The sequence below is a fragment of the Pelodiscus sinensis genome, chromosome 1 (genome assembly GCF_049634645.1).
Source record: "Pelodiscus sinensis isolate JC-2024 chromosome 1, ASM4963464v1, whole genome shotgun sequence".
NCBI classification, from domain to species: domain Eukaryota; kingdom Metazoa; phylum Chordata; order Testudines; family Trionychidae; genus Pelodiscus; species Pelodiscus sinensis.
Genome location: NC_134711.1, coordinates 302,193,501 through 302,216,751, shown reverse-complemented (window position 1 = coordinate 302,216,751; position 23,251 = coordinate 302,193,501). Strand labels below are relative to the sequence as shown.

General features: G+C 38.9%; 1 protein-coding gene across 3 annotated transcripts in view; it reads left to right on the top strand.

Moving 5' to 3' along the window:
• NUP58 (nucleoporin 58) overlaps positions 1 to 23,251 on the top strand; it is a 68,501-nt gene that overhangs the window by 33,450 nt on the left and 11,800 nt on the right. For 2 of the 3 annotated variants that reach the window (XM_006138894.4, XM_075919255.1), the window contains exons 13-16: positions 2,416 to 2,617; positions 8,035 to 8,133; positions 10,873 to 10,968; positions 19,133 to 21,183. In XM_006138894.4, the coding sequence (XP_006138956.2) occupies positions 2,416 to 2,617; positions 8,035 to 8,133; positions 10,873 to 10,968; positions 19,133 to 19,302 (567 nt within the window). In that variant the 3' untranslated portion in view covers positions 19,303 to 21,183. Of the gene's footprint in view, positions 1 to 2,415; positions 2,618 to 8,034; positions 8,134 to 10,872; positions 10,969 to 19,132; positions 21,184 to 23,251 lie in introns of those variants that run through there. The other variant, XM_075919256.1, reaches the window with a different exon arrangement.

Below are 23,251 nucleotides of genomic sequence, written 5' to 3'. Positions count from 1 at the left end.
TGTAGAATCTAGGCTTTCACTTTATATTTTAATACAAAATCTTTTCACATTTATAGTTGCAAAAGTAACTCTCCAAGTGTTAGTGCTTTGTCATTGATTTGTTTCAAGCTGTTTTGTACAATGATATAATAGCACTTTTCTGCCTATCCTTGCTCTGAACTGGTGTAGTAAAGCTTAACAATGAGACTTAAAATGTCACCATTAAGTACTTAGTTGCTAATTACTTTAGCAGATGAAGTGGGGTAACGATAGGAGTGAATCTCAGATCCGTTAGGAAATGGGAAGTGCTGTATTTCCTTCAATACTGAAGAAAGGGAAGACAGACAAGTAAGGGGCAGCAATAGGTGGTTCTGAAATTCAGCATGTTTTCCCACTAGATGATATTGAATGACATAATCAGATAGTTAATTTGTGTGTTGTAACAAAACTACTTATATTCTATTTTTGGACCAAATCTTCTACTGATGTAAATAAAATGGAGTGACATGGGTTTATGCCAGTTGATTTGGTCTTAATCTGTGCGAAAGCCTGTTAATTGATACCACTGACTTCTGGAATACTCAAGGAGCTGTTAGGGGGGGTATCTGAGCCTTTAGCTATCATCTTTGAAACATCATGGAAGACAGAAGAGATTCCAGCAGACTAGAAATGGGCAAATATAGTGCCCATCTATGAAAAGGGAGATAAGACCAACCCAGGAAACTACAGATCAGTCAGTTTTACTTCTCTGCCAGAAAAGATAATGGAGCAAGTAATTAAGGAATTCATCAGCAAACACCTGGAAGATAAGGTGATAGGCAACAGCCAGCATGGATTTGTAAAGAACAAATCATGTCAAACCAATCTGATAGCTTTTTTTGATGAAATAACGAGTCTTGTGGATAAGGCAGAAGCGGTGGATGTGGAAAACCTAGACTTAAGGCATTTGCTACAGTCTTGCGTGGTCATCTTATCAATAAACTAGGCAAATACAACTTAGATGGGGCTACTGTAAGGTGGGCGCATAATTGGCGGGATAACCGCTCCAAACGTAGTTATTAACGGTTCACAATCCTGCTGGAAGGGCATAACAAGTGAGTTTTGGCAGGGGTCTGTTTTGAGACTGGTTCTGTTCGATATCTTCATCAACGATTTAGATACAGGAGGCCCCTGACTTGCGACCGCCCGAGTTCCGACCTCCTCGCACTTATAGCCATTTTTGTAAGTGTGAAAGGGGCTAGATGCTCTTCACTTATGTCCTCGGCCCACATTTACAATGGTGCGAGTTACAATGCTCCCGACTTGCGACGCTTCCCCCAGAACCAATCGTGTCGCAAGTCGGGGCCTCCAGTATTGGCATAGAGTACGCTTATTAAGTTTGCAGATGATACCAAACTGGGAGGGGTTGCAACTGCTTTGGAGGATAGGGTCATAACTCAAAATGATCTGGACAAACTGGAGAAATGGTCTGAGGTAAATAGGATGAAGTTTAGTACGGACAAATGCAAAGTACTCCACTTAGGAAGGAACAATCAGATTCACATATACAGAATGGGAAGCGACTGTCTAGGAAGGAGTACTGCAGAAAGGGACTTAGGGGTCATAATGGACCACAAGCTAAATATGAGTCAGCAGTGTGACGCTGTTGCAAAAAAAGCAAACATGATTCTGGGATGCATTAACAGGAGAGTTGTGAGCAAGGCATGAGAAGTCATTCTTCTGCTCTACTCTGCGCTAATTAGGCCTCAGTTGGAGTATTGTTTCCAGTTCTGGGCACCACATTTCAAGAAAGATGTGGAGAAATTGGAGAAGGTCCAGAGAAGAGCAACAAGAATTATTAAAGGTCTAGAGAACATGACCTATGAGGGGAAACTGAGAGAACTGGTCTTGGTTACTTTGGAAAGGAGAAGACTGAGAGGGGACATGATAGCGATTTTCAGATATCTAAAAGGGTGTCAGAAGGAGGAGGGTAGAACAAGAAGCAATGGGCTTAAACTGCAGTGAGAGGTTTAGATTGGACATTAGGAAAAACTTCCTAACTATCAGGGTGGTTAAACACTGGAATAAGTTGCTTAGGGAAGTTGTGGAATCTCTATCTTTGGAGATATTCAAGATCACGTTAGACATCTATCAAGGATGGTCTAGATGGTACTGGGTCCTGCCGTGAGGGCAGGGGACTGGACTTGATGACCTCTCGATGTCCCTTCCACTTCTAGTGTTCTATGACTTAATGCCACATTGGTAGTAGCATGTAATCATAAATAGCATATTAATTAAATCCTCTCCAAATAATGACTTTGAAACACCTAAACGAATATGAAAAATGTTTTCTTAAATTATATTAAAAATGTATTTAACTGGTCATTTGTTCCATAACTAGACTATTCAATCCTTATCTGAGATGTACTGAACTAAATGACTTCCCCCTTCTTTCAGATGCTCAAAGACCAATACCTTGGCTACAGGAAAACCTTTCTGGGAGATGCTATGGATGTGTTTGAGGCAAGACGAGCAGAAGCTAAGAAATGGCAGAGTGCTCCACGTGTTACTACTGGACCAACTCCTTTCAGCAACATACCAAATGCAGCAGCCGTTGCCATGGCTGCCACACTTTCTCAGCAGCAACAGCCTGCTACAGGTCTGAATGCATTCAAGTTATAGATTATTAGTGTTACAATAGTCAATTTTGTGTAAACTTTTATATAAGGTCTTCCTTTGTGTTAGCTTAAAAATCAAATAATTGTAAGTTATCAATACATAGCTAATAGAAAATGCAGGGTAGTCTTAGCAATAATTATATACCAGATAAATATTTAATCTTGTGAATTTATTTGTGTTAGTGATATTTACTGTATTTCTCTAATTACCCCTTGGAATGTGAGTCTTATTCTTAAATGACATCTCTGAATATGAGTAATATAGCATCTTTCCAAAATTGTATTATTGTATAGTAAACAATTTTCAAATTGGAGGGAGAGAAGGAATGAATCCAAATGCATATTACATTTTTCTTATGTAAAATGAATAATGCATTTTTATATAGCACTTTGCAATTGTAAATTGAAATATACTACAGAACAGAGAGGATAGTGGAGCTTAAGTAGGTAGACTAGAAGCAAAGTTTGTTTGGCCCATTGTTTCTTGTTTTTTTAATTTCTTTGGAAGTATGGTACTAAAGCAGTTGCTAACAGGTCATTTGCTGTTGTGACTTAACAAGAACAGAAAAAGTGAGTGAGTGAAGAATGTCAAGCAAAGGTAAGACCAAAATGGAGAAGATTTTGGTCCAATGCGCATGTAAGATGACTGGGCACGAAAGGAAGTTATTTAGGCTTTCAGTTGATGCTGTCAGTGTCACATTAACCAAAATTTTCTAAGTTATGTGCCTAAAGGTAGGCACCTTGAAAGAGGTGGCCTGATTTTTTTCCAGGGCACTGTGTGTGCACCTCACATTGTCACCTTTGAAAGCCGTATTAATGGTGGATGTAGTCCTTTGTAAAATCATGCACTTGTGTTAATGAGTCTAAATATAGATTTAGTTGTAATCGCCTCTGCACCTTTTTCCTCTTCTCTGTGCTCCACCTTTGCTTTCTTTGCCTAAAGTGCCTTTAGGCTTTGCCCAGATAGCCATTCAAAAATCATCTAAGGTTGTTGATCTCAAGTACTGAGGCACTCTCTCCCTTTTCTCTGTAGGGAGAATACCCTATATATTTCCAGCTCTGGTCCCTATGAAGAGTTAGGAATCAGGGCTAGTTACATGAAACCCAAATACCAGAACAAATACATGGATCAGAACAAAAGGGAATAATAAATATAGTTATACATCTGGACTGTTATCCATAAAGAGTGTTTCTGGTGGTGGCTATCCTTAAAACTTGTGGAATTGTCTTCTAGATAAATTGACATAAACTGTAAACTTTTTAAAGGATATAACAGTCTGAAATGTCTCTTGCCCCCCATCTTTTTTTGGGGGGGGGGAAAGGGATGTTTGGATTGTGCTGTCCTAACAGTTAGCAAAAACTGACCTCTCCCCTCATCTTTTTCTTGACTAATGAAAGGATCTTCAGACATTAGAGGATTAATTATGCATAATAGCCACACCACTTAAGATGTTTATCCTCATGACCTTTGATTTGGAGTCAAATTTTCTTTCTTTATTCCAGAGGCAAAAACTACCAGTTGAGCTAGCATGTCAGTAAAATGTCATTGATATAAGTTTTTCAGTATGAATGTCCTTTCAGCAGTATGGATGGAAAAATTGAAAAGTCGTGATTACAAGATCCATAGTTTGTATTTTAAGAGATGCCCTCAGTAAATTTTTTGTGATTAGTGTAAAAAAAAAAAAAAAGTCTCTGCTCAATTGTGTTGGGTATTTCAGAATGGCCAATATCTCTGTCAACTATAGGTGTGATTTGATCATGGTCTCCAATTCAGATGGATTCAGGCAATCAGCCTTTATCACATTTAGCATCAAAAGGGAATAGGTGGCATTAACTTTAGATTAACATTAATGGGGTCTAAATATTACCAAATGCAGTTGTTCATTTTCCCCAGAAAAACACTATAGAGGACTTGGCTGTAAGCAACTGAGGTGAATAGGTATTTGGACCATTTTCAGAGGAATAGTAGCAAAGGATAAGATGCCGTTTGGCCTTCTGTTGCAGTAAGGTCCTACTTCTTGGACTATAAAGGATGAGAGGACATAAAAGTTTGTGTGTGTGAGAGAGAGAGAGAGAGAGAGAGAGAGAGAGAGACACCTAATCTACTGTTCTTTGCCATGATCTCTTCACAAAGACTTTTCTAAAACAAGAAAATTAATCTGGGCATTTAAAGTTTGGCTAAAAAATAGTTACACAGACTCTAAATGTTAATAGTAGGGGCTTTTGTTTTCATGTCTAAAATATATTTGATGTTTACATGGTATAAGGTTGTTCCCTAAAGTTAATATAGATTTAGCAATCTACTCTTTTTCTGAAGAAAGGCAGAGACCATAATTTATTTTTAGTTCACATTCAGGAGTCAAGGGTTTAGAGTTAATAAAACGATGCTTAAGCCATGTCTACACTTAACTTTTTTCTTAATTTCATGCTATTACTCTTAGTGCAGCATTGCTGGTGGTGAAATTCTAGATGTGCTAGTTAGATCAGCACTGAGAGCTCTTACTACCCCCTCACATAGACCTGCAATGAGCAGTCTTTAACAATATGGTAGTAAAAATGTCAGGAAGCACGATGCTTTTAGTAGCAATTGTAAGAAACGATGAAGAAAAATTAAGCCTAGTGTCATTACAGCCTTACATGCAAAACGACCCAATCTAATGTTTTGCTGGTGAGGCTAAGATTGCTTAATCAAAAGAATACTTTCCTTCATTACCCCATATCCATTTATGGTAATTGTTCTTGATTCAATTGGGGCGGAGGGAGACTAAAGTCAAAGCATTAGCTCTTACGTTTTGACTTCTCAATATGACATTTGTGATAATGGGATACTTTAATAAAATCACAGCACTTAAAACCTTGTTGTATAATTTTACCTTGACATAGGTAAAATTTCAGTGTATTACTTTGTCAGAATGAAATCTGAATTGTGACACTAAATTTGATCTTGTGTTTGAACTAATTATGAAGTGAACTCTGTAAATGTCACATAAAAATTTAAGGTATCACTTTGGTACGGAATCTTGACCTACTGTCTAACTGGGTTCTTAGTAGTGAGTTTTATTTATTAAACTAAAAATGCTCTACAGGGCAAAGAGCAGATTTTAAAATATTGTTAAAATAATTGTTTTAAGGATTTGTCTCATGAGTTATAATAGCCAAAGGTGACAATGTATGCTAGTACTTTTGGCATGGAGGATCTTTATCCCTAGTCTTTTGCTATTGAAAATTATGTATGTTTACCTAATAGGTTTATAAATTATGACAATGCTTTCAGAATTTTATGGTACAAAATGAACAAATATATCACAGGCCTGTTCAATGAAAAGCTTGTCAGTTAAGGAATCATATCCTGTTTTATATAACTTGAATATAGGTGTTTTAGAATAATACTGTTTTACTGATCTGAAAAACATGTTGTATTTAAAAAGAAGCATGTCTTGGAGGACTGTGGTGTCTTCATTCTATTCTAAGGTCTTCCACCAACAGTGCCTCCTGATAAGGTAGAAAATTAATGCACTCCCTTTAAATGAGTAGGAACTGGACACGACTTTTCTCTTTTTTTAGTTTTAGAGGTCTAATTAATTTGTGATTTTTGTGTTTTTTGTTTTTGTTTCTTAATTCTTTTGTACTAACATTTTTAAAGGAGCTGCTAGGTAGATATTTCAGTGTTGAAAATAAACTGGATGTAAACAAATTAGTTTGAGATTAATTGAACACTTCTATTTTAGAAAAATACTTTAAGGACCCTACCTAGTATGAAACACACTGCATACTTCTAACTTGGAACAATGACACAACTTGACTTCCCTAATAGCTACTACTAATCAGACTGAAAATTCAGAGCTTTAGTTGCCCCTAATAACTTTTTTAGTTTAACACTACTTTGAATACACAGACCTCATTCTGCATGGGATCTCTTTTAAGGGCTTTGATGTGTTCCTTCCAAAAGTGTTACTACTCAATAAATACAGTGCCTTCTGCTTAATTCAAACACTCTCTTGACTCTTCATTTGGCTTTCTCAAATTTAAGAACCAAATACTTTGTATTTAAAATACTACCACTAACTTTTTTTATTTTAAATTACGGTAGATGAAAGTTGTTACAGAAACTTCGAGGCAAAATTTCTGAATAAGAACCCAAAGATAACTTTAAAAAATGACTACAAGATCTCACTTGTTCCAGCATTGTTGGCAAAGAAGCCATCATATACATTGCATTCTGTGGAATGACTATGCTGGTGATCATATGGCTTATAATATTGCCTTTTTAAAATAAAAGAATATACTTAACTTGGGTTAAGAGGTAGGCACTGTATTTTATCTGGAAAACCCTTTCAGCTTTCTAATTAATGCACTGATCACTAAGTAAGAAAAAGACAGGAATATGAAGATTGTACTGTGAAAATTGTTGAATCATTTTAATAAATTATTAGAGCTAATGACTTTTAGATTTTTGTAATGTGTTAGCAAGAGGAGGGGCTAGCAAGCTGATTCTATCCTCCATAAGACAGACAAACTAAGGCTCTAAATTTAGGTTGTCAGACTAAAAATGGGTTTTTGACAATCCTGCGTTTTAGTGTGAATTTGCAGGGTAATCAGTGTCTCAAAAATTTTTAAATGATGGGACAAACTTCTGAATTTGAAATTTTGAATGTATCTAATTAGTTAAGGTACACAATTGTGCCTTTGTAAATGTTTATTTAAACAGGTGATTGGAATGGTGTAATGTAGCAAAGCTTAACAGAACTCAGTTATTATTTTTGTGTGGAAAAAGTTTGAATTGTCATGTTGTGTAACTGACTTGCTTTAAAATGAACAATAAATTTAATAAAATAAAGTCATTGTCTTGTTTTTTATCTACTTAATGTTTGTTTAAATTTGGAAAAATACTCAAATGAGTGGCTTTGAAGGTTTCCAGTTATTAAATATATTGGCTATTGGTAACATGATGGTTTTTAGTTATGTTAGTATCAGTCTTGTTCTAATTGGAACTTGATACTAACTATTGAAGTCTTATTGGTTTTTAAAAAGATTCCCCCTCTGCTTTCATTGGAGTATGTGGCAAAATAGTGTCGTGTTTAAATGTAGTTCTTAGGAGATTTTAAGAAATTATTAAAATAATTTTACAAGATTAAACTGAATTTGTAATAAAAATATTTCACTATCTTTTGTAACTGGCTAGTTTTAAGTAGTTTCACCTTACATCTTGTTCAGTATTTTCTTGGATTTACCAGGTGGACATAGAGGCAGTTTGGGGAAGAATTTTGAAGAGGTAAAGTTTTGGGGACTTAAACGGAATTTGTTAAAAGCAATAATGTTCAGTTTTATCAAATAATTACATAAAGGATCTCTTTCGCGAAAGAGTAAGGCAAGTTTGTTTTCATTTTTTTTATACCAGGGCCACAGCCATCTCTGGGAGTTAGTTTTGGAACGCCATTCGGCTCAGGTATTGGCACTGCCTTGCAATCAAGTGGCTTAGGTTCTTCAAACCTTGGAGGTACACTTTAACTTTTCTAATGTTTCATTGAGTTATTAAGCAATACATCTGAATTTATTACAAACTTTAAACTTCACTAAGAGATGATCTGTTTCAGCAGTAAATCTTCAGTTTAGCAAAAGTAAGGCACTTGAAGGGGAGAAAAGTAATCTGCCTTGTAGAGTGAGACTAAGTTAAGCCACAAAGGTTAAATACAGTGTTGACATGGATAGTGAATGGGAGATCAGCGTAAAATAGGCATGTTGGAATTGAGTTTTTGAAACAAGGAAAGTACAGTTCTTTTGTAACCAGGACTAGAATTTATTCATAGTACTAAAAGCTTTAGAAGTAGGTACCCAGAGTCTTGAAGACAATCCCATTTGATTTGGATTTGAAATAGCAGACAGAAGAATCTGTGTTAACCTAATTAGGAAATATCTTCTGTGAACAACTGAGTTCTAACTCTTAGAACATACTTCAGTTTGTTCATCAGTTCAAAGGTTTAATTAAAAAAACTGGACTGGAAAACTATCTAATTTGCACTTGTTCTGGGAGCCTGTTTGTCAAAGCATAATTATTTTCTGCTACATAGATTTCCAATACACAGTCTGCCTCTGTAAACTGTTTTCCTCTCAGTGCTGAGATACAAAATCATTTGTTAAAATGATGAGCCATTTAACATGGGGAGGGGGAGGCGGGGACTTTATCCTTGGCATTAGTTGCATTATTTATAAATTCCAGAATGGTCCTTATCAGCCAACATGCAAATTTGACAGCTTATGGAAGAAGAATTTTTTGTGTGTGCCTAAAACAGGAAAAATTACTACTCTTCTTGTATCGACTAAAATAAGAATATATTTAAATTACTTGTTTCAGATGTCTCATAACCTATAAGGTGCTGTACAAACACAAAGGAAGGCCTGTCTCTCTCTCAATCAGCTTGCACACTACAATTTATTCAGATACATTTTTGGGATGTGAGTTCTAGAAACTTGTTACGGTCAAGTTTGTGAGAGAGCTGCTAACAAGTACTTGAAACTTTAATTTTTATGCTTTTTTTAGTAGCTTTTGGCTTAAGAAGGCAACATTTGACAACTTTTTACAATAATTGTGTATTACCTTGTAAAATGCTAACTACCTTTATTTGGGTTTGTAATTTATTCTGCCACACACAGAGTTATGACAGATTGTGAAGAAGAAGAATACAAAGAGAACTTAGTATAGTGGGGGTAAGAAAAAATCTAGAAATAGGACTCCTGGGAAAAAATGGACAAAGGAAATATTTCAAGAAGGCAGAAAATTAAATGCTTTAATCAAGTAGTGTAATCATAGTGGGCTTTTAGAGATACTCTTTGAATTACGTTCTTCAATTGCAAAACTTGATTATTTCCTTGGCATCTTACTGATCATACTCTCTTGGTCTTAATGATTGCATGTATAGTTAGTATTATTGGTCTGTGTATGTGTGCTCCTTCGTGAATTCAAACTATATTCCTGTATTAATGGCAGAGACACCTTTTTGATAACCCATTTATAATAGGATTAGACGACAGATATTTCTCTGGTATGAAGGCATATCTTCTTGTCTATAGAATCAGTATTTTATGAGTTTACATATCGGGAATTTCTACAGTTTAGGGATGTTAAGTTGATGCAGTTTGCACAATTAGTCTATAAGGACCACTCTGGCCATAGCGGGGCTAGCTCCAGGAGCTGGCTTCCCCCAGCACTGGCTCTTGTTCTCCCCTTCCCCCTGCTGCCTCTCTCATAGAGGCAGTGTGGAGAGAGGGGGGTGAGTAGTCGATACTCCAGTTGACTACCTGTTAAGTTTATGCTTATTGGGCAACTGACTACTCGCTAACATCACTACTACAGTTATGAAACTTAAAATGTATATGTATAAATGAAGACTAGTACATTTTACAGTTCTGCTGAAAGTATGTTTAGCATTTTAACTAAAGTTTGAAAATAAGGGTATAATTTTGTAAGTTTAAACACGAAGCCTCTCCCTCAAACATCGGATGTGTGCTTTTCCCTGTGTATGTTTTAAATTATTATTTTTTAAAAAAATAGCATAAAGAAATGCTATTAATGATCTACCTCTGAGTGCCAGAGACTTTTATCTTAATTATTTGAGATTTTTACTTCATACCTTTCCTCTCAGCTACAGTCTTGCTTTTGCAATGAAGTTGCACTTAAAGTATAGTTTATTTTGATTTATCTTAAGCCAATCCCTAATCAGTTTAAGTTAATTGAAATAAGCAGGTTTTAAACCAAAGTGAGAGTGTTCATGCAGTTTTGTACCTATTTACATTTGATTTTAAATAATACCTTTAATTATAAAGATCAGGGAGACAAGGCCTAAAGGTTACTGGAACTACAATTCCTAAGCTAGTCATATAATTTAAGAATAATATCACCGTGACCACAGACCTTTCTATATAATTGCAGTCATTGTTTATAGCTTAATATTTGCCATTCAGTATCTTATTTTAAAGTAAAACTACTAATAGTTTTTCCAAGATTCTCAGCTGCTTTTCTGTTTGAGCATTGCTGGAGGTGAGTGTTTTTTGCATTTTGCAGAGTACAGTTAGTGCTGCATTTAGAGCAGGACACTTTCAGTAGCGATAGTTATTGAAAATAATTCTTAGGTTTGGATATGCTTTTAAATTAATTTTCTAAAAATGATCGATTTTACATTGCAGTGTTTTATGTTACCAGCTTTTTATGTTGTTGCATGTCTCTTCTGCTGTTCCACAGGCTTTGGAAGTAGCTCTGCTTTTGGAAGCACTGCCACTGGCGCACCATCGTTCGGATTTGGAACTACAAATAAACCCTCAGGAAGTCTTAGTGCAGGTTTGCTTTTATATGAATTCAATTTTGTCTTAAAAGTACAAATGCATAATCTAACTGCAGGTTTCACTTACAAAAAGCTCACTGAAGACAAGATCATGTATATGCTTAAAGTTGCCTTTTTACAATAAAACCGTTGGAAAATGTTTTTAACTAAAGAGATATTTACTTACACTATATTGATTATTTTTTTAAGAAAAAATCAACCTAAGAGGAAACTATTGATTTCAATAAATGATTCTTCCCATTTTACTAACAATTTACAGTAAAACAAAAAAATCAGTTGTAGTTTGAGGCACAGGAGACACAGTTCACTATCTGAATAAAAGGAAAAGATAGGAGACTTTTTTGTTGTTTTCTAAAATGCATTCTGCTTAATTTCCCCCATAGTTAGATGCTCTTACTTTTTAGTCAGAAGTTACCAGACAGCTACTTTAAGGATACCATTGCATTTAGTTGTGCCTATATTTTGTATGCTGAAAGGCAAATTTTATATGCATTTGCTAGTTTGTACATTCATAATTAAGATATATTAAGGATTTTATTTTAAAAGCTTGTCTTCATTCTGAGGCCTTTCATATAGTTCAACATTTGAATAAATTTTTTTATTTCGTATCACTGTCAGATTGGCAACTTCCTATTTATTACTCATTCCATTTTTAATCTTTCGTTAGCGATAAATTGGAAACATCTTGGACTCATTGCTCCCAAACTTTGGGCATTTAAAATCTGGCACTTGCATTTGGCACTCCTCTAATTTTGTAAGGAGCGTTAGTTATTGGAGCATATATTTATAATAGCTTTGTTTTCTAGAAAATTAAAGTAGATGTCTGTCTTCCAAAATTGGTTTATGCCAGTATTTTTTTAACTTCTGTTTTTCTAATTACTACTGTTTCTAAAAGCAGGGTTTTCAGTAACCCTCAAGTATTGTTGCTGATTTTTCCTGTGGACGTCTGGTTCATCATCATTTATGTATTATCTCAAATACATTAATTTACATTAATTTTGGTGTGGCATCCAGGCATTTTTTATTGTGAATTTCGGATGATTCTTCTTTCACATGAGGCCTGAAGAATACTTGACTTTAAAACAGTACATTGCAAAATGGAAATAAATGTTTGCTTGACTTGGTTGGCTAATGCTCATGAATTCATAATACACCTGTATAGTACATGTTTTCTCATTGGTAGAATCTGCATAGTGAAAAACTGAATTCTAGCCTTCTTTGTTGAGTAAAACTATACATTTTTACATAATGCTTAAATATTTTTACTTTTATAATTCAATTTTCTTGCAGATTCTTGTTGCTTGAACTGTATTAAACCAAATGTTAATGATAAAAATGACAAGTTCTGTAGGGTTGTACATGCCCAAGCACAGTTGCTAGAAATTTTTCCCTATGTGGTACCTGTTGGGGTAGCTCCAGGCCCTGCTGATATTGAAAGCTAGTACAGGTTGAACCTTCTGAATCTGGGACTCTCTTGTTCGGCAACATCCGTGACCTGGCAGGGCCACAGATGTTATTTGAGTAAAGAGTACTGTAGGTGGAAGTGGGAGACAATGTGGGAGCTAGGGAGCTCAGGCTAGACCAACAGTGGCTGCACCAGACAGCAGCTGGGGAGCCCCTGACCTGGCTGGGGAACCCTGGATGTCAACAGGGCCCAGGCGTGGCTGGGGAGTCCTGTCCCCAGCCGAAGAGGCTCCAGCTGCAGAGGGGCTGCCGGGGTTGAGATGCCTGGCCAGTGAACCTCCAGCAGCAACAGGGCCAGCAGCAGCCAGGCGACTCCTGCTGGAATTCTAGACTCCCCCTCCCCCAGTGACAGTGGAGTTGGAGTGACTGGGCAGCACTGGCCAAGAATACCCCGGCTGAAGCAGGATTGGCAGAGGTGGGCGGACCCACCAGGGGACCCCACGGAATCGCCAGCTGCAGAAGGGGCTGCTCTAGCAGAGGGATCAGATAGGTGGGTGTCGCCTTCCAAGGAACTCTAGGGAACACACTGCGGTAGCAGGGCCACAGCGGCCAGGTGGTCCCGGCTGGGAGCCCTGGAGAACAGAGTCAGCCTGCGGGCAGCAGCATGAGGAGCCCCTGCTGGGTCTGCATTAGAGGGGCCAGGACAAGGCAGGGAGACGGAGAGCAGGCAGCCAGCAGGGGAGCACTGACCTCCCCTGGTCCAGCAAACTCCCTAGATCAGGACAGCGCAGGTCTAGAGGGTGCCAAACTAGGGAGATCCAACTTGTAGCACTAGTATAAAGTGCACAGTTGACCTTGTGCCCCCTCAATTCCTTCTCACCACCCATGATAGTCACTGGAACTGCTACCCTTGCTTTGGTAAGTTCTCTAAGAGGTCGTAGTTTTGTTATACTTATACATAGTTCATACAACTGTAGGAATGGTAGGGACCTTCAGAGGTTTTCTAGTTCAGTCCCCTGCTCTCAAGGCAGGACTAAGTTGATGTCTAGATCATCCTTGACATCTCCTTTCCATTTCCTAGATCCCAGGGACTGATACACTGTCCTCTCTACATCAGAGTTCTTTTCTCTCTTCCCCCGCCCCCCCCCCCCCCAAAAAAAAAGGGAACAGGGTATGCTATAACTGTGCAGCTCCAGAGGGCACTTGTGTTACCTTAATGAGTATCACTGGGGGGGGGGGGGGGGGATTCCAGTGATTGTTCGGAGTGGGCACACGCTTGGATTGGACATGTGTAACACATCTTGAAGAACAACCATTACTAACCATTTTTTTCCCCAGTCCAAATACTATGAAGTGCAAAATTTGCTTAATCTTCATAAGCAACACAACTTTGTTCCTCTCCTTTAAAAATGTTTAATATTAATGTTATAGATGGTTTAAGAAATACAGTACCTTAAATTTTTGTTACAAAGTGGCAATATGTCATTTAAGTCAGTCCTCTTCCCTATTTACTGTTTGTCATTGTTTTGTAGAACCTTGTGATTGTTTTGGTAATGAGAATTGTGTATTGTTTTTGTAGCTATTTCTTTAATCAAACAGTACTGTGATTTGAGTCTAGGGGAGCATGCATTTGTGTGCCATTATTGCAGTTCTTCAGTTTAGATCTGACACTTCTTCCCTTAAATGTACAGGCAGTCCCCGGGTTACGTACAAGATAGGGACTGTAGGTTTGTTCTTAAGTTGAATCTGTATGTAAGTCGGAACTGGCGTCCAGATTCAGCCACTGCTGAAACTGACCGCCAGTTCTGACTTACATACAGAATCAACTTAAGAACCCCAAGCGTCCCCAAGTCAGCTGCTGCTGAAACTGATCAGCAGCTGATTCCAGGAAGCCCGAGGCAGAGCAACTCTGCCTCGGGCTTCCTGTAGTCAGCGCTGGTCAGTTTCAGCAGCGGCTAAGTCAGGACGCCTGGGGCAGAGCAGCTGGGGTGCTGCTGGGTTGCTACAGTAGCGCCCAGAGTGGGGCTGTGGGACCAACCGGCAGCGCCCCAGCTGCTCTGCCACAGGCGTCCAGAGAAAAGCCTAGTCTGCTGGGGGGGGGAGAGGCGTACTAGCTGCGCCCCCCCACCCCACCCCACCCCAGCAGACCAGGAAGACGCAGGCGGCGGACCGAGACGCACCGCGGTCCTGCCGCCTGGGTCCTCTGCGGCTTTGCTCCCAGTCTCCCTGGTCTGCTGGAGACCAGCAGACCAGGGAGACGGGGAGCAAAGCGTCTGAGGACGCCGGCAACGGGACAGCTGCGGGGCGTCTGGGCTGTCCCGCTGCCGGCTTTCCCCGCGGCCGAGCCCCCCCCCCCCGTGGCGTTGCAAAGTCTGGGGAAGCCGGCAGCGGAGCAGCCCAGGCGCACCTGGGCTGCCCCACTGCCCGAGTCGTTCCCCCCCCCCCCCCCCCCCCCCCGCGGCTTTGTAAAGCCTCGGGGAAGCCGGCAGCGGAGCAGCCCAAGCGCGCCTGGGCTGCATCGCTGCCAGCTTCCCCGAGGCTTTACAAAGCCGGGGGGGAGGGGGGGGGAAGGGGCTCGGGCAGCAGCTTTGCTCCGCGTCTTCCTGGTCTGCAGACCAGGGAGACGCGGAGCAGCTTTTCTCGCCCGGAGTACACGGGTGGCGGGACCACGAGGTCCCGCAGTCCGTGTACTCCAGGCAGCCCCGTTCGTAACTGCGGATCTGACGTAAGTCGGATCCGCGTAAGTCGGGGACTGCCTGTATTACCATAAATTACTTCCTAGTCTCCCTGTTTCTAGGATTCACAGATAATTCCAAACTTTTGATCTGTCCCGTGTCCAGTTTAATTGTACAGTTTACACTGTACAATGTAGCTTCCCAAATTGATCCTTTCCAGAACCCAATAGCAACCTTTCACCACTCTTTTTTTCCTTATTATAATAATGGTGTTTAATTAGTTGCTGCTTCCACCGGCAGCCAACTTTTTACCCATAAAACAATATATCTAATAATGTAGTATCGTTCTATCTCATTTGGTTGACTAGGGGTCACCAAATGAAATTAATAGGTGGCAGGTTTAAAACAAACAAAAGGAAGTTTTCCTTCTCACAGCACATAGTCAACCGGTGGAACTCCTTGTCAGAGGATGTTGTGAAGACCAGGACTTGAACTGGGTTCAAAAAAGAACCCTGGTTATTAGCCAGGATAGATAGGAATGGTATCCCTAGCCTCTGGTTGTCACAGGCTGGAAATGGATGACAGGAGAGAAATCTCTTGATGATTAACTGTTTTTTTTTTTTTCCCCACTCCCTCTGGGGCATCTGGCACTGGCCATTGTTGGAAGACAGGATAATGCGAGTACAGGAACTGTCAAAAAAGCTCCCCGCTGTCGGCAGAGCCACGGCTACACTTTACTTTCACTTTCGATGCTGAGCCTGATTGGCACAGCGTCGGAACATGGGTATGCAAATGAAGCCTGGGATATTTAAATCCCCGGGCTCATTTGCACTTCCAAAGTGCTTGATTTGCATCCCTCTGTCGGCAGAGGGATACAGTCTAGACGTAGCCTTAGATAGCAGGTAATAACCATATTAATTCTTAGTGGTTATTCACCAATTCCATAGTCCTCGGGGGCAGGCCCTGCAGCCAGTGCAATCAGGCCCCAGTGCAGAGTGGCAGCAGCCCCTGTCCACGGGGGTGGTCTAAGCTCCCCACGCACAGAGGCTTCTGAGGAGGCGGAAGGGGGTGTAGCAGGCTGCTGCAAAGGAGCCTCTGGCAGCAGCCCCTGTCCGTAGGGAGTTGGCCAGTGGAGGCAACAGTACGGGGTGGGGATACAGGGGAGGCTGCTTCCCATGAAGCAAGATCTGGACCCTCCCCGGGGCTGCTGCCTCTCCCCACCCTTAGCACTAGCTCCGCAATTAGAAGCAACTGGCTTTTAAGTTGGCTCCCCCCAGCACCAGATCCTGCTTCCCTTTCCCCCCCCCCCCCTTGCTACCAGGGGGAAATGGGAACATTCAACTAGATTAACTGATAAGGCTGTTTTTATTGGTTAATCAACTGGTCGACTACTCATTCACATTCCTAGCAAGGACGAGCAAGAAATCCACAGCACTGTCAGGCAAGGAAATGGAATCATAGAAAACTACATCAATACTAGTTACTATCCTGGAAGACTTATATTGACTTCTTGTCAGCCAACGGTCAGGGCTCCCTATATCTGTCCCTTAAGACCGACTGAAGTTCTTTTAAATTGTGCCTGGTTCTGTTACAGCAACTGAAGGAGTCAGGTTAAAACTTAAACAGTTACAGGTTTATTTGAGGAAGCTTATAAATCATATGGTTGCAATAGCTATTGTTCTATTTCTTAACTGCTAGCAAAATACAGATCTTAAAAATGGTTACAAAGAAGATAAAGATAGAAAAATAGAAATAATGGTACCAAGTAACAGCTTACTCTTTCTATGTGTACACTTAAGACAGAGGGCCACATCCAGGTACAATTTTTACCCCCTTCTGTGCCTCTCGACTCCAGTATGTCAGCCAGGGCCGGTCCCTCAATTCCTAGGAAAGACGAAAGTACGAGGTGGGCGTCCCCATAGAACCTCGGGAGGTCAAACACCTAACCCGACCAGAAGGTAGAAGGTAGAATGACACTCAAAGTGAGTGTGTGCTGGACCCATCTTTTATACTCATGGGGTCACGTATTTCTCTTTCTTATCTGTAATGCCAAATGATGCTGGTCTGTCTTTTGTGAGACCAGTTCTTACAAGGGAGTTGTGAACTTAATTTACACTTGTAAGAGAGATAACTAAATTGGAATTACTGGGGATTCTTTTCTCAGTGGGAAATTCCTCTCCCAGGGACTGTGTGTGTGTTCGAATCAACATGGGTGCCAGCCGGGGCGGTTCTCGCAGCCTCGAGGCCAGCTTATTGACTTAATCGCTCTCTCTCCACATATGTTTTCAGCTCCTCAGGATCAGATGAGCCAGCATAGACTATGCTGATATTATTGCTCCTTCTCTGTCCTGTATGCTTTAGGAAGGCAAATAAGATGGATGATATGGGGGGTTAGTCTGTCTGGCTACACTTCTATATGCAATTAATATCTAAACAAATGAATTAACATTACTTGGGAGCCAAAAAGGAGGTACCTCTAGAGTACAGAGGAAGGGGCTTCTGCTATTTTCTTATCAAAAAGAGGCAGCTGGGAGAGAGGGAAGGGAGAGTACTGGGAGGAGCCGGCTTAAAAGCTCCAGCTCCATGGGAGGGCACAGGGGCGATATTCCAACTTTAAAATGTACAAGAGCCCCAGCAGCCCTTCCCTCCTGCCCAGACAAGTCCAAACAGCATATACACTCACCTTTAGGATAGTCATGTTTGCTTTCCTAGATTCAAGACTGGTTGTGGCTCTCAGCCTCCAAGACACATACTTTCATATTGTAATTCATCTATCCCAGAGGAAATATCTATAAATTGCAGTACATCCCAATCCTTACCAATAGAATGCTCTACTGTTTAGTCTCTCCAGAGCAGCGACATTTTTCATAAAGTGCCTGGGAATAGTGATGGCACATCTGAGGCAATAAGGCTTTAACATCTCATATTTAGATGACTGGATAATCAAAGACAGGTCTTGTTAGGAAGTCACCACAATCTGGATCTATGTCCTTCCCCTTTTCAGACAGCTAGGCTAACAAGAATTTGTATGAGACACTATCCTCTTACTGCATCACAGACAATAACATTTATAAGTGTCTTTGTCAATTCCAAATAATTTAAGGCATCTCTTCCAACAACAAAGTTCATCATTTCCCAGGAGAAGGATGAATAATAAACTTATGCTATGAATTGCAGTTACAAATTATGCTAATATGTCAGCAACTCTTAAGATTCGCTGTTATCCAAATAACTAATATGACCTCACAAATGTGAGTGACCAGAACTTGGCGGTTTTTTTATTTGCTAACTATAGCAAAACAGTTTAGTACATGACTAGGTCTATTTTGTAAACTGAAAAAAATTACTTTTGGGGGATGAAGTTTCTCATATTCACTTTGTCGAAAAGAAGAATTGATATGGATTTTGTCTGTCTAATTCTAGCATCATCTTCTAAGCTATTCGTTGTTGTTTTTCCAGAGCTTGGTCTCTTTAAATACTGTCTTTTGTGTACTAATTCAAAATGGGTTTTTAAAATAGCCAAAACTTGACATGTACTTTCAGTGTTTGCGTATTTTTCCTTTAGGTTAGGATCTATATCGCACATATTGAGAAGATAGGGTGGTCTAGTCAAAAGGGCACAAAACTGTTAAATGTCTTCCAGCTATGCCACTGATCTACTGAGACACCACAAGCCAGTCACTTCACCTATCTGTGCCTCTGCTTTTCCACCCGTTGTCAGTTTGTCTAGGTAGATTGTAAGCCTACAGGCACAGAGGACTGTCTGTGCACAGTGCTATGCAGAGTAGAATCCCAATCTCAGTTGAGACCTCTAGATGGCTACTGTGAAAGAGATAATAAAAGGGAAAAGTATTATGCTGGCTATAGAGGCATGGAGTCCTGCACTGTAGCACCTGTCTCAGTACTGCAAATCTAAAACAATGTGTCAGTAACGTGACATCATATTGTGGGCCCACTTTGATATCTTTGAAGTAATATAATTACTAGACATTTGGTAAATAGCTATCCCTAGTAAATTTAGTGAGGGCAAATCTGAAGTTATGATTTGATTGATTTAAAATATTTTTCCTTCCCTTACAAGGCTTTGGCAGCTCAACTACATCTGGGTTTAACTTCAGTAATCCTGGCATCACAGCATCAGCTGGCTTGACATTTGGGGTGTCTAATCCTGCATCTACAGGTTTTGGGACAGGAGGGCAACTTCTTCAGCTGAAGAAACCTCCAGCTGGAAACAAGCGAGGGAAAAGATAGAAATGCTGTTGAGGAAGGGAGAAGTGAATCAGCTTTGTTCATCCTAAAAGTCTATTTTTCTAGATGGGTGCAGTAATTAAATAGCATCCCAAGAGATTTATAAAATTTTGCTACTTTTCCCTATTCTGGAATATGAAATGTAATCATATTGAACAACTATTTTCCTGTGAATAAAACCCATTTATGTATTTTTATTTTGGTCCTAGTTTTAGAAATGTTCTATACTGCATTATTAAAGAATCTTGTAAAACCATCTATTTAACCTAATGTTAGTAGCAGAATATTTTTTGTTAATAAGCTTTATACCATATGAATATATGCATATTTGGTTCTTTTGTACAGATAAAATATATTCTAGTACAAATACTAGAGTTCATATCTTCTGTTCCTGGATATGGCCTTTAAATCTACTTCAGGGTGTTTCTTTGTGAATAGGGATGTAAATATATCTATATATCTATCTATATATATATATACACACACACAGTACAGTGCACACATTTGTGTGTATGTATGTGTATATATAATAATAACGTGAACTTTGCCCCATAGACAAAACTCTCCATGTTCCTTTCTTTTGTGTGTTCTCTTTCCTGTATTTTAGGCATCAACCTCTTTGATGTTCATAGAAATATCAAATTGTGGTCCCAAGCTGTAATATTTTTATAGCTTTTTTTTTTTAAAGACTAGTTGAAATACTGTTCACTGTTGTATAATTATGGCAAAGTGTTTAATTCCCTGTTTGTCTTCAACTTTTTTCTTTCCTAAGCTAGCAATTACTCCAAAGAAGAATTTGAAGAGAATTTCAAACAAAGGTGTTGTAACTGCTGGTCTTCCCAGACAGGTCTCTCCTCAATTATACCGAGGCTGCTAGATTTCATGAATAAGATCAGGTTTGCAGGAGATTGTTTGGAGGCAGAGAGTTGTGGAACTGGCGGTCTCTTCTCTCTCAGGTGGTGGATGCAGACTGTACCACTCTGTAGCTAACCATTCCAAAACAGAGTTGCTTCACATAGGGCTACTAGTTTTGACTCCAAAAAAGTTGCTTACCTGCCCTTAACACCCATTTCGTCAAAGGAATAAAACAAATCAGTGTTCTTTGAAGGTATGCTGTTGTAACAGTAGAAATAGTACCAGTCTTACAAGTGCAGCAAACTTCATGTTATGGAATCTTAGCACGTTGGGCTCCATCTCTAGTGCAACATTAAAAGAGAAACAGCAAAAAAATCTTAGAGCATATATGGAATTTTGGAGATAAAAGTGTAGCTTTTAATATAGAAGTTGTTTTGTACATAATGTGCATCCAAGTGAATATTCACAATCACTTTCACCAAGGCACCTATTTTCTAAAACAGGTATTATGCATAATTTTCTAGTCTGAAGTCAGTTGCTTTCAATTAATTGTAAGAGTGTTGTCAGGTACTGTTTTGTATGTTCTGGAAGTAATGTATACATACTGTAATGACCAGTCTTTGACAACATGGGGTTTTCTGTTGTTTGTGTTCACAAATAAGGATGTCTATTTTGAGCACAGAACTTTTCACTTTTGTACACTTGTATGTTACTGCATCTAATTAGTATTTTCTTTTGGAAGCAATTAATAGTGTGAATTTTTGTTTTTAAGATAGAATTAAAAGCTTAAAGTCCATTTCAATTTAAATGTTTTTTTTCCAAACCTTGCATTGGGCTGCAATCAAAATCCTGATATTCGTATTTCTTTGTTACTGCTTTTTTTAAAAAAAAGTTAAATTTAAAATGTTGAGCCACTGGACTTTCTTGTTAAGTATTAATTTGTGAAACTGATTTTTTAATTGTGTGCTGTCTTTGTCCATATGTGCAACCTATCATTGTGCAAAATAATAAAAGAAATTAATGCTGTGATCTTAGTCATCATTATTTGTCTGCAGAACTCGGCCCTATCACCTTAGTTTTCTTGTATGTCATATTACAGAAAAAAAAACTTCTGGAAAATCATGTTGATTTATTTTAGATAATGTATATTTGCTTTTATTAAATAGTTTTGATCTCTGAATTAAAATCTTATGACTTGTTTATAGTCCCTTATCTTCTCTCCTCTTACGTGAACCAAGATGATAGAATACTGTAGCACGATGTATGCTTTGGCTTTATGGGTGGGTTTTGCACTGCAAGTTTAGTTACAAATCAAAATGTTAATTTGTATTGGGCACTGTAGCCCATTGTCAGCAATGGTTTTCCACCATAAATTTGTCAGCATAATCTTTAAGAAAAAAAACTATACTAAAACATCTCACTTCATGTTAAGAGTGAAAAACAAACTCTCACTGACTCAATGTCATTAGAGAACTATTTCACAGTAATAACCTAACTGTAAAAGGATCTTATATGTATGTGGAAAAGGAAAATAGTAGTGTTGAATGATGGATTGCAAGCGCACACACAGTTTGCGATCAAAAAGGTACTTTAAATCTTTAAATGTATTTTTCCAGTTCAGGCCAGACTATTGCAATTCTCTGATTTAGCCTCATCTTTCAGAGACCAGTATGGCTGCACATGAAAGCTATAGAATATTAGACTGCACTATGCAAATAAACTGCATCACTGACTACGTTGCCACAGATACCACTAACACATTACCCAATAAGCAGCTGTGCCAAAGTTTTTAAAATTAAATATTTGAACATTTGTTCTAGTCAATTTTTCTTTAATAAAAAAAAGAAACCTACCTATCATCTTCAATGATTGAGCTCTTTATGTATATAGTTCTGATTTACACATATGTTAAGACCCCTTTCCACCCATTTTCACAATCAGAGACCATACATTTTTTTTCATGCAATTGATACTACAGTATAACTAACTGGCAGAAAGTAATAGAGCTACCACTAGAGTAATCATTTCCTCAGTATCCTGTAGCCCTTCCATACTCCTCAGTCTCTCTTCCTTCCCTGGCCAGCTGGAGTCCTGCACCATGCTCTGCCAACAAGCTTTCTTACTAACTTACCTGTTCCCTTGTAAGATGTCTTTCACCCCCACCAGTTTTTGTGTTCCCTTGGAAATTGGGGCAGCGAGGGAGGTAGCACTGTAAATCTTCCTTCTCAGTTAGGAATTCAGATATTTGTTAAAATATTGAAGTTGTATTTTGTAACAGTTATTTTCATGTTTTGTTTTTAAAATGTGGTTAAGGTTGTGATTATTTTAGCTTTGCTTTTTTATGCTTGTGCCATTAGGGACAGTTCTTGTACTGTTCATTTATTCCTAACCTTTCGCCATACTTTTATCAATATAAACCAGATCAATAATGCCAACTCTACCTATGATTATTTTTAATACCTTTATAATGAATGGCCACATAAGAACTTTGAGAGAAGCATCTTCTAGGTTTCAACCTGGGAATTAAAGGTGTGTCTCCCCAGAGTATTTCTATCTGTACTTGAAGCAGGGAATTGGCATGACTTTGATCACACATTATATGCAGAGCTGCAGCATAGCATAAGAGCCAGCCTACCCTATTTTTCCAGAGTTTCACTTCAAATTCATAACAATAATTTTACCATGTGGAACTAGATAATTTGTCCATCTTGTCTGGTACCCATTTCCTACAGGAAAGAATGGGGTTGCTGTTGAATTTTTAAATAAAGTGAAAAATGTGTATCTTAGGATCACTACTTATAATCGTGGGGCTCAATAAATGCTGTTTAGTTGTTTACATTTTATCATGGAGGTGTTCTCTCATCCAAAATTACACTGATATGCAAGGTAAATTTCAGAACTACATTAGGCTCAAATAAGGATTTTTGGAATTGTAACTTTAATGTAGGCTACAAAATATTTTTTTTATTGTGTGTGTGTTGGGGGGGGGGGGGAAATCATAGAACACTAGAACTGGAAGGGACCTCAATAGGTCATAGAGTCCAGTCCTCTGTCCTCACAGCAGGACCCATTACCGTCTAGACCATCCTTGATAGAT